The 12,348-nt window shown below is 38.1% G+C and overlaps 1 protein-coding gene across 1 annotated transcript in view; it reads left to right on the top strand.

The window, feature by feature from the left end:
• NOL10 (nucleolar protein 10) overlaps nucleotides 1-8,360 on the top strand; it is a 53,088-nt gene extending 44,728 nt beyond the window's left edge. The window contains exons 20-21 of the mRNA XM_042803436.1: nucleotides 4,633-4,735; nucleotides 8,055-8,360. Coding sequence (XP_042659370.1) covers nucleotides 4,633-4,735; nucleotides 8,055-8,174 — 223 coding nt within the window. The 3' untranslated portion in view covers nucleotides 8,175-8,360. The remainder of the gene's footprint in view (nucleotides 1-4,632; nucleotides 4,736-8,054) is intronic.
• The last annotated feature ends 3,988 nt before the right edge of the window (nucleotides 8,361-12,348 follow it).

The following is a 12,348-nucleotide window of genomic DNA, read 5'->3' as shown; positions in this document are numbered from 1 at the left end:
CACATCAAACTGAAGGACTTGGCCTTGAGGTGCTTAGTGTCTGCAACTCTCATTGATTTTTTTTTTTTTTTTTTTTTTTTTTTTTTTCCCCAGAGGTTAGTTGAGCCCTTCAGGAGATGAGATTTAATAGCCTTTTATTATTTGGAGTGCAGGCGTTGATATTAAAATCTTGAAAGAAAATAACTTCAAAGTTTTTGCACCACACTGGATGCAGTGCAGAATGTTGACTAATGTTCAGCCTTGAGAAAGGAAGGCTTAGAGGAGACCTTATCATTAGGTTCCAATATTTAAAGGGAGGCTACAAAGAAGACGACGGAGACTCCCTTTTTACAAGGAGTCACATGGAAAAGACAAGTGGTAGTGGGTACAAGTTACAAACCTGGAGGTTCCGATTGGACACAAGGAAAATTTTTCCCAATGAGAACAATCAACCATGGGAATAATTTCCCCAGGGAAGTGATGGGTTTCCCAGCATTGGACACGTTTAAGATTCAGCTGGACAGGGTGCTGGGCCATCTTGTCTAGACCGTGATTTTTCCAAGAAAGGTTGGACCAAATGATCCTTAAGGTCCCTTCCAACCTGGTATTCTATGATTTTATGATTTAGATTGAATTTACCCACTCATTCTGGACTCTAACTTTCTTAGATTTCTCCATTAACTTTCTTCTGATTATTTTTCTTTATTTCTTACACAAGATGAAGGAACTTTTCACTTTTGTTAGCTTTTCTTCTTTGTCAGTAGAAAATCCACTCTGGACACTCTGACAGAGTATTGTATTTAAGGATATTTTTTACGTTGTACTTGGATTTACAGCCATGTTAGGAAGTGACTGGAAAGGAGCCTGAGAGAGTGGTCAAATGGCACTGTGTTCTCGTTGCTACTGAAATACTTCTGTAAAAGGCAGTATGGCTGCAGCCTACTTACATGCTGTTCTTTTACACAAATTCAGTTGCTGACTTCTAAAGGAAATTCTCAAGGACACTCAATTTGAAGTATTAAGGTTTCATTTCGTTCAAAACATGGAAGGCTTAAATGTGAACAAGGTTATTGAAAGTTAAGTAAATAAGCCAAGACAGGTGTAAGGAAGAGAAACATTTAGAAAAAAATAGTACAGTGTGACACAGGACAAAATAAATTCTTCCATCTGGTGTATAGAGGGAGAAAAATAATTTCTTCAGCTCAGGAAAAATGAAAGCAAATACCGCAGATCTGTCCCGTAGATGGAATAATATCAGTGATGACATAAACCATGGAAAGACGTAAAAGACTGCTTTTAGAGAAGAAATAATCTGTTTTAAGATTCACTACTGATTTTCTGCAGAATATTTTGCAAGGTGTGGTGCATAATTAGGGTAGCTTAGGTTAGATACCCTCTGTGTGGTACATGCACAGATGGGATGTAATGTAAAATGTTTAAAAAAAATTAGAGAAGATTGAGGATAGAATAGGATGACAAAAAAAAATGAATGTGACAGGATTACATCCTTCATGTTGTTCTGAGTTGCTGTCATTGACTTGTCTTCCCATGATTTTTTAAATTTTTGTCTAAGCAATTAGCTGTATATTCGCTGATCCCATTTGTGCTCATTCAAGCATTGTTCTGAGTATGGAGTTTGATATTCCTCAAATTCTTAGGTGAAATTTAAAAATTAACAGCTGGTATTTGTTTCTTATAACGTAGAGCTGATACAATTCTGTAATGACTTAGTCTGTGTTGTGAGCTAACCTGCTTGGTTAATAACTGTTTTTTACATATTATAATTTTATGAAGAAAATACCTAAATATGATTTCTGCTGGCCTTATTCAGTGATAAGTAGTCAGCATAAAAATAATTAATTCAAGTAATGTACTGAAAATTGGAAAGACTGTAGTGGCATGTACAATCTGGTGAGGCTGGCATGTTTGTCTTTGAGATTTATCCAAGTTATGGAATGATGGTCTGTGACCAATATAATTAAGTACCTTAATACCTTCACTATGCATTTAATGGTTAGGTGTTCTTTTTTTCTCTAATCGTATAATGTTCTACCTGAGGAAACAGTTTATGACTTATATAAAACTGGGTGTTTCTTTTGACATGTTCCTGACTCAGCACAGCTCCAAGCCCAACTTCTAAAGCAGTGGTGTGTACTATAAATTTCTTCATAGACCAACAGTCTATGCGTTTCTTTGCGCAGGAAAGCTGCAAAGTTTACTCATGGTTGTAAAAAACGCCTTGTCTCAAATCAGTCTACATTTAATTTTCCCCTTCTGCACTCTTATGCTTACATATGAAAACCTGCTGAACATATTAGAGATGCAAAACTTTGCTTTGTTTACTTACTGCATAAGTTCCTTACATAGTAACTTTAAAGGAATCCATAAAAGGAAGGGTTTTATCAGTGTGCTAAGAGCTATTTTGATTTTCTTGATGTCCCTTTAAAAGGTTTTTTATTGAAGTTAGAGCATCTCAAAATTAAAAGCAACAGTAGTCATACTTTATAAAGTATGACAGTCAATGTATATATCTTCAGAGGTGGCCAAGTCAACAAAAGCCAACAAAAGCATAGTTGACATTCCTAGGTATTGCTAAACTAAAACAGCAGGAAAAGTCCTGAGAAACTGTTCTCTTTATAACAAGGAAAAAGAAGTGCCTGGGCAATTTTTTTTTGTTTGTTGGTTTTGGTTTTTTTTTTTTTTTTTTTTTTTTTTTTTACTGTAGGGCAGGGGAACTTGCTTCTAATAACATTATTAGTGTATCCCTTGAATCAATTCGTTGATGATGACTTTAAAAAAAAAAAAAAAAAAAAAAACGACCCAGCTGTTGTGTTTGCATTTCAGTATGAGCAATTCACTGTCATTTGAGGTCTGCACATTTTCAGATAAATATAGCCATACCTGCAATTATTCAGTAAAATTGCAACCCCACAGCATTTTGCTACTATCTCCTCATTTTAATTTTTCTCCTGACTGAAGCAGTATCTAGGCAGTCATGCTTAATAATTGCTGGGTAGTAGCCATATTTCTCCAGTTCACTTTCAAAGGAGAAAAAAATGGGACTTCACTTGAATGTAGAAATCCCACCACAATGTTGGTGACTGATCTTCTGCCATAGTTAGCTCTAAGGCTTAGCTTGTCTTCCCGATTCGCACAGATGGAACAAGTTTTTACATGTACTCAATGAAAAATATACTACAGAAAAAAATACAATCAAAGTACCTAGTCATGAGAAATAAAGTAATTCTTGACAGTAATTTTTCATTGTTAATCTGAAAAGTCTTTGTTACATAAAATGGCTCATTAACCAAAATTCAGCAGACTTCAGAGACTTCATGCACAGGCCATAGTCAATGAGCCCTTCATCCATGGAAATGCCATTGACTTTGGTGGCTGCTAAACGTCTGTATTTTTATGACGACTTATTTTCCACTTTAAAACTTGTACATGTCCCTTAGCCCTCTTCAGAGAGACCTAATAAGGCACAGCATCTCAAATTGCAGAAAGTAATTTCGTTTACAGTTTGGCGATTGTTTTTTAAGCACATTGCAGAGTGAGCCTGTCTGATCATACTAGCCATGTCACGCTCTCAGGTGGCACTACGGCCTCGTGAGGCCCGCATTGCAGAGGAAGGACTAGCTGTGTTAGGACTCGCAGGTGCCTTTAGGGAGGCTGCCTGAAGCCAGCACCATCCCTGCCTGCCCGCCTCACCCCTGTGCGGGATGCTCTCTGAGAGCAAGGTGTATTTCCACTCCTCAGCTGTTCCAGTCTATAGTCAATCTTACTGAAGTCAGCAAGGGTGATATTAAATTTCAGCTCACAACTGGGGCATGTCCATGTGCCTTGCTTTTGTAGGGACATTAACTTCCAGTGGGGGAGAGCCGAAAGCAGTATCAGTTTCAACCCCAACAGCTCCCTCCTCTGTGGAAATGCTAGAGTTCAGTGCCCGAGGGAGAGACTCTATACCAGGTTGCTTGCAGAAGCTAACTGATGAGTACCATGCACTTGAAGGTGTATGCTTATGTGGAGCTCCTGTCTGGGGTCAGGGTCTGTCTTATTTACCACATTCACTTGTTTGCATTGTTCTCTTGTTTAGAAAACTGTGTTGGATTGTTACAGGCGCAATATCTGAACAGTCATTTGTATTTCAACTAAGTAGTTTGTCTCTATCAGCAAAGTGATTCATTCAGTGATGAATTCATTCTGATGTATAGCCAAGATTATTTCCTTCCCTTAAAAGTGTTTCCAATTGAGAAATAAGATTGCAAGAAAACTGTATATATCTAGGCTTACTATTTTTTTTATTTATGTATGCATCTATTACTGCAGCTGAATATTCCTGACTTTTTCTGACATTTCATAGAAAACTATAGCAATAGAAGGGTGTGGTTTCTTTCTCAACTAGAGTCTTGTTGCTTTTTTAGCGCAAAAAAAACGATGAACTTTACATAAATTTTAGAAGTGTTTCTACTGAAAGTAATACCTGGAGGAAATGATTTGAACTTGTCTTTTCTGTTGACGGAATGTTTGTTTTTTAGAGCTATGGCATTTCAGGGTTTCAGAGAAATTGAGATTAGTTTTGTCTGCATTATCAGCCTTTATTATAGTAAAAAGATGGCAAGAAGAGGGACTAATGTTAATTATTCTCTGCAGGAAAACTCTTGGAGATCGTTTAAAGCTTGAAGAAAAACTTGGCACGCTCAATGTGTCTGATACCACAGTAGGCAGCAAACAGGCAACATTCAAATTAAAGAAGGTGAGCTATATATGTAGTTTTTTAAGATAATACACAAGTAACTTTAGTTTTTGCATGAAAGAACAGGAACTTTAAAACCGTCAAACAAATGTCCCCCTTCATTTCTTTATAAGCTGCCAACTCTTCTGCTTCTTGCCAAGAGAATGAGAGCCTCCGGTAGTACACTGTGTATTTATACCCTTATAACTCAGGCAGCACTCATAAAATCTTCTGTTCCGGTGGAAAATACTGGCTTCCATCTTTTAATAGTTTATTTGCAGACATACCATCAGATGCTTGTGACCTTACCTGACTTCTATGCCAGGACTGATCAGATCTTGGTCTGCCGGTCCGAATGCAATCAGGATGCTGTAGGTGACAGGCTTTCTCTTGGTTAATAATGTTGCTAGGTCTCAGCATGGTAAAAACAGAGCTTATAACCACCTTTGTCATTGAACGTGTGTAACATAGATCACAAGAATGAGCTCTGGTCCTGTTCTACTTGCCAAATTCCGTTTGAAGTGTGTAGTTGACTGCTGCCTATCTACCTTTTCCAGAGGGTTTTGATTTCCCATCCTAAGGAATTTTGTAGATTGCGGACAGGTGATTATAGTGAGGGCAGAGTTAAATGCACGTGGGCATCTGCTAGTGCTGTAGAACACTTAGGGATTTTTTTGCTAGAAAATTGCTTTACAGCTGAGGAAAGGACACATAAAAGCTGAAGACCTGTATTAATTGGTACTTGGCTGACAAAATGTACTTCAGTTAAAACTGATTTTTGTCAGGTAAGCCTCTTAGCTGTAATACATTTCTCCTTTCCAGTGATCAAATACTGTTCTCACCAGTAAAACTGCTGTCACAGGAATGGCTAAGTAGTTATTTGATTGTCACATTGGGTATGCCTGAAAAAGATTTTTAAATAACCAAATTTATTGGACTATATATGCCTTACCTGTTTTACCTCATTATTGTCTATTTTCAGATGTCTTTCTTCATCTGTTCTTGATTCCTGTGTTGCTGTATTTAAAAATGTGTTGACTGTGGAATAAGTCCCACATTCCTCTGCAGGTCTCTGTAGGGCAACCGTTCTGGGGGTTTTACCAACTGCTGTAACTGATACGCTAGTGTCTTGCAACTAGTTAAATGAGCTTTGAAAACATAGGGGTTTTTTAGTATTCAAATTAGAATGCACAAAGCCACAAGGTTTCTTGTAATTGGTGGTGAACAATGAACTGTCACCTTTTGCTAACAGTTCTGTGAAGATTTGGGAGTAAGGTGGAAGAAGACAGATATGGCAGTGGTTCAGAATGCCATTTTCATTTAATTCCATCAGATATGCTATAGCTTTGAGGGTTATTTAATTATGTTGCTGCTACAATATATGGAATTTTTTCTCTATTAACTGATGTTGCTGTATTGAAATATGTGTTGTGCTCATTTGCATTAAAAATATTTTTTTTTAAGTCTACTTAAAAGAAAAATAATGCATCTACAGTGGAGATCTTTTCTCCTATCAACAGAATAGCAAAATAAGACAAGTCTTCTCTCAGACAGACCCTGTGTACATACTCTGAAGTCCCAAGGAACTGAGCAGGGAGAGCTAGGAAGAAGTCATGCTATGCAGTATGCTGTGTCTTGACATTCCTTTTCAGAGAATGCAGAGATGAAATTGGCAAGACAAAAGAGATTTTAGTGTTATGCTGTTCATCAGCTTCTGCTTTGTGATGCCCTTCCCTTAAAGTGCAGGTGTATTTAGGAGTAGGTAGAAAGGTTTAGTAGGGGAGAATTGTGCTTTCATGGGATTGGTATCACTTGACCTTGTAAGTCAGTGGAATTGAGACTGAACTTGGCAGCTGCAGTTGTAGAATGTTAGCAGCCTCCTAGATGCCCAGCAACCACTGGCAGATCCAGCAATGAAATTGTCATTGATATTTCACAGTTTAGTTTTCAGGGGATGTATGGTTCCTACAGTGTGGCGTCTTGTTCTTCAATTTCAGCATGCTTTATGATAGCAAATACATAAAACAAAACAGCAGGGTTTCTGAAATACCTAAGTGCTTACACTACTAAGGGGGTATAGAGGACATTTAAAAACCAAAAAAACAAAGCTTCTAATGCAGACCAAGATTCTTCGATTTCAGGATGCTAGTGGTAGCACTCAACATTATATTAAGATTTCTCAAGACCGTTTCAGATGGAGTCTGGAGGCAAAGTGAAACTACTTACATTTTCACATACTGAGTTTCTTGTCTCCCTACTTGCAGTGAAACCAGAAGTCAATAAATTTCAACAACATCTAAAGACCACTAGCTTTTATTACCATGAAACTGGTATGGGTTTATTGCTACATTTGGTAAATTGGTTCCTATCTCACCTCAGCCAAAATGTTGTCTATACATTCAAATCTCTAGCTGAAGTTTAAATGGTACTTTAATGGGCAATGCAGGAAGAGATGGGCTGACGTATGAATGCTGCTGATTACAGAATTAGATGCAGTGGGGATACAGCTGCATATACAGTAATTCTGTCACACTGTTAATGCACTTACTCTGTGTTGGCATTGGAATTTCTCTAATTGCTGGAGTATTTTATAGCATGGACAGTTGCCTGGGCTTGGCTAGTTCAAGTCTGCTAGTTCCATTTTATGCTTAGTTTGATGACAAGCTTTAGTCTTCCAAAGAAAATGGCAATTTGTGGCTGTAAGAGCCATTTCATCTATGTGGTATGTAAATGAAATCCTTTCAGCGCCCTTCTGATGAAGGGGAAAAGCATTAATAGAGTATGTGCCATAGGAGCAGAGATTTTAAATTAGTTTCACGTTGAAGGTCTTCGTAGAATTGCCTACAGCATATCAAACACTTTCAGGAACTTCTGAGAACACTTTTAAGAAAACCTGTACGTTTCAGCAAATTTAACTAATTGTTCTTCTTTTTAAAATCCATTTGTGCAAATGCTAAATGTGGTAAAACCCATTAACCGAAGTAGATACTAAATAGCCTCAAACTGTGGTCTACCTTCTTAAGGGCATTAAAACGTAAATTCTGGAGTGTCATTTTACAGTCTATTGTTAGATGTTGGTTTTCATCTGAAACACATTATTTTATTCACTGTTTTTTTGATATCTTTGTCTTAAATGTTTGCTCTGAATTACTTGAAATGATAATGCCTAGGGATGCCCAGAAACAACAGGTGTAGTATAAGACAAAATAGCATGGGACCATTCACAGTGACGTTTCCAGATTTCCCTTATGGCATTCTGACTTAATATATAGATACTTGAACAATGAGGTGATATGTAGGTTTACAAGAACCTGAGTCTATTTTTGTTTTAATATTGCAGTCAGAGCAGCAAAAGAAACAGCAAGAAGCTGAGAAACAACATCGTCAAGAGAGGAAAACCCTTAGGCGTTCTGCTAGTCATCTCAGGAGCAAACGTGGAAGAGGACGACTGTTTCATTGACCTATTTTATATTATTTTTTTAAGAAACTTCTCTCATTTTTCATTTGAAAAAGGGACTTCATCAAATTGGGACAAAGTACCAATGTATTTGTATTTTGATTCACTGATGAACACAAAAGCCAGACCTTGCTAGGCTGTTGTAATTATTGAAAAGTTTATGAAAGTAAAAGTATAAACCAAAGGACACTACGAGTACGGTGTAGTATAAACTCCAGTGTGAACTGTATTTGTGCAGAAATCACCAGTAACTGGTTATTGTACAAACCTGCATGTTTTTAATGGAAGAACTTACATATGCGGCAAGGCTACCTGTCTTTAACTTAAGAGCTGTGGGTTTTTCCTTTCAGAAGTCTTTATTTGTGACTGCTTAAAAGATCAAAGGTAAGTTGTTTTGTCTAAAAACTTATCTTTGCAAGGGTACAACAGATTTTTCTTTTATGCTGCTTGAAGGATGACACACAATTGTTTTTCAAAAACTGACTTTGGCTTTATATTCTTGAGTTGCCCTAGTAGCCAGGAGAAAGTACAAATGGTCATCATGAGGGCAACTGAGAATGCCTGATTTAGTTTCATCTAAGTCACTCTATAAGGAAACCTTTCTTGCCACACTGATGTACAAAGGGGAATTTTGGAAGGATAGTCTTGGTAAGTTAGATTTTGAGAATATTGCCTTTACTCAGAATCCTTAGCACCAAATTTAATACGTTTTGATGAGCCAGCCATGGTTCAGCGTAGATCAAGTGGTGTATGTTCACATGACAAGCACAGTAAGGCCATGCCAGGAGCCTCCTGTTCTTCAAAAAGCTAGTTTAGTTAAATAACTGAAGAAACTAGAAACAGCGTTAAGGAAATGATTGATTCTTTTCGATTCCCAGAAGAGTGCTTGTTGCTAACCAGGATACAGCATCTCCTGATTTTTATCTTGCAAACCCATCATTTACATAAGTAGTTCACTACTTCAGCAAAGAAATTAATTTTTACCTTTGATGCTAAAGGAGCTTTGTTTATTGCTTTTTAAAAGGATTTATACATTGTCTTTTTGCTAAATCCAAGAAACTGAACTTTGGATCCAACAAGAATCAGTGAATCTCCCCATCAGTCTCAGTTTTCTTAAGAGACTTGAAGGTTTTTAAGTATTTTGCTTTATAAACTAGCTAGGTTATTAATCTGGTCAGGTCTCTTGGACAGTATTTACCATAGAATTTTTGCAGTTATTTCAGTAAAAACCTTGGTTTCTCACAGACTTTCTTTTTTCTTTTCTTTTTTTTTTTAGATGGTAGAATAATCAGTTACATGGTTAAATTTATTTTCTTCTCCCTGATTTAATTTTACCTACTTTAATTCCTTGCTTCTGTTTTTAATTATATTGTTTCCTTTAATTTAAAAATGCCTTTTGCACCTGCTATTTTCATCTTGAAAACATACATTGTAATCATCACCTCTCTGTCCTTGCATTCAGCTGAAGGATGAGTCTCTTAATACTTATTTTTTACCTCTAGCTGTCAAATTTCTGCATTTTCCATAAGCTTCTTATGCTTTCTGTGAGAAAGTTAGTTCTACACAGAACTATCCAGTATTCAAATGTCGGTCTCACCCATGTTGTATATCCAGAAGTACCATTATTACTTCTCTTTAGCCACTGAGAAGATGGAACGCAGTTGTGGTTGCTCCAGGGTATGTCCCTGTTTTTGGAGTCTTGTCTTTTGATAACAGTCAAGCCTTTTAAATCCAATTGCAATGACAAGTTAAAGTTTGTACTAGTGCAACATCTTTCCCCTGGAGCATTGTGTTATCTCATAGAAATTATCTCCATGCAATTCAGGTGTGTTCGCTTCATATACGTAGCTATACTGAATGTGGAAAGATTAATGGTAGAAACTTGGCACCATTCTGGTTGATACAGGGAGAATTGGGGATTACATGGACAGAACTGGTACTGTAAGAGCAGGAATTCAGAGGAGTTTGCTCCTCATGGTAAGCCTAAATCCCATTATGTTTGATCAAGAGCTAGAGGTGCATTTATGGTTTAAGGCATGCTTATTTCAGCAGTGATTTTGCTGGCTGTCAAGAGCAGTAAAAAAAAGAAAATCTGCTTCATCTTCAGTATAGTACTGAACTGGGTTTGAAATGGTTAACTTTCAGCTTAAAAATTATATTTCTTTGAGGTTCTCATGACTAACACTGGTTTAGGTCAGCATATGCTTTGTTTTTTACGTGTTTACAGAGTACTTCATTGTGATAATACTGATCATGTATTTAGGCTGGAGACTGATTAGAAGAATACACTTCATACTGCTAGAGAGAAGGCACATGGAAATTGTACTTATTGCACCTTTTATATCATATAAAGGATATTTGGGATATACTTTAAACGATGCTTAAATAGACTAGGCATAACCAGTGAAATTTCTGGAAAGATAAGACTGTGACTATGATTAAGGCGAATTAGAGGTAAAAGTGTAAGTAATGTTATCTAACCAGCCATTCTGGAGAATAATCCTAGAAAGCTGGAGGTCACACATAGCACTTGTGAATGAGAACGTTACAACTGGCTCAGTAATCTGAATATTTGTGAACAGCATATGTAACAACTGGTTGTTATGTGTTCCTCCAGGAAGGAAGACTGTACTGCATTGTAAAGTTGTCTGCTTGTCGTATAAGGTGAAGTAGAGGCAAAGCTCTGTGCAGTCTCCATCTTACCTCTGACTGAATTTGTGCTCTACTGGATAACCAGCGGCTGATACAGATTTTGAAAGACCACAGAGAATCAAGCAAAAATTGTAGTGCCAAAGGTGTTCTCCTGCTGCGGTCATTCTCCTGAAGGAAGGACACATCATTCTAATACAGGCAGAGGGACACCCAGCATGTTTCTAAAGCAGGAAAATAGTATAAAATTTAAAAATTCATAAATTAATTGAACTAATATTTAATCTCAGGCTACTTTTTCCCATGAGCACCTGTTAGAATCAGTGATACCCAGAAAAGTGGATTTCCTAGCCTTCATCTGACTATTAAATGTTTGAAATAAGGCGGTGTTCTTTCTATATTGCTCACTTCGGTCAGGAGAGGTGTTTGATGTTTGACTTTTGCGAACAGTGAGGTATGGCTCATCAGGGTGTCCAGCACTGGAACTCTGGCACACAGCTGAGGTATAGTACCAACATGCCTGGCGTGCGTTGGAGCCTAAAAGCTTTTCAGTGAAATAGGGATGAAGATTCCTTGCAAGCCTTGCTTTTGAGGAATTGGGGAGCAGCAAGAGTGGGCAGCTCTGTGAGGGAAGGCAGGCTGGGAGCTTGGGGTGACAAGGCAGGCAGGGGCAGTGACCTTCCTGGCAGGAGGTGCAGTCCTGCAGTTATCGAAGAAGAGTAGTAGGGTGATGGCAATGAGGTTCAACCAACAGACCAGAGAAGTCCATAACAAGAAGGCAGGTCCGAGATCAAGTGAGCAGGTCAGGATCAGTGAGGTACTTGGGCAGGCATAGGCACACCAGCAACGTAGCTTAGGTGAGGACTAAGGGTGGTGTGGCTCCCAAGCAAAGCAGGGGCAGGCCTCTGGCAAGGGTGCTCAGAACTCTTTCTCACACATCTCTTCTCATAGCAGTCTGGTCCCCTATTGTTTGGCAATACTGTTACCAGAGCTGGCTTTCAGCACAGTCAGGCAAATCCTTGGCAAGGTGGGAGAGAGGTAGCAGAGCCCTAAGGTCCCATGTAGGGACCTGGCATGAAGCATATTTAGATTCTTGAGATTGATAAAGCAGGTTAATGCCCTTGAGCAACTATTTGGGGGAAGATTGGAGTTTCAGTAGTAGCTGACATATTAATTCAACATCATTGCAAACAATTAACTTCATAATACAACCAAAGCAGACATTTCTTAGGTATCAGCCTAATTACATCAACCTTTTTTCAGTCAACAGTACTTCATTTTCCATACTGCAGGAATCCATAGTGATCCAGTATTGCCATTTCTAGAAGCTGAGCAGCTGCTGGGATCCTTTTTGTCATTTAAGGTTCATATGCATGATATCCTTGTCTCAAAGTTAGAGAGATGGATTTGACAGCTGGACCTTTCGGTGGGTAAGGAATTGGCTGGATGGTTGCACCTGAAGAGTTGCAGTCAACAGCTCGGTGTCCAAGTGGAGAGCAGTGATGAGTGGCGTTCCTCAGGGGTCAGT

This window comes from Tyto alba, unplaced genomic scaffold, assembly GCF_018691265.1.
Source record: "Tyto alba isolate M040663 unplaced genomic scaffold, T.alba_DEE_v4.0 Super-Scaffold_40, whole genome shotgun sequence".
Taxonomy (NCBI): domain Eukaryota; kingdom Metazoa; phylum Chordata; class Aves; order Strigiformes; family Tytonidae; genus Tyto; species Tyto alba.
Note: the sequence above shows the minus strand (reverse complement) of the source record. Positions and strands in the feature narration are given on the sequence as shown.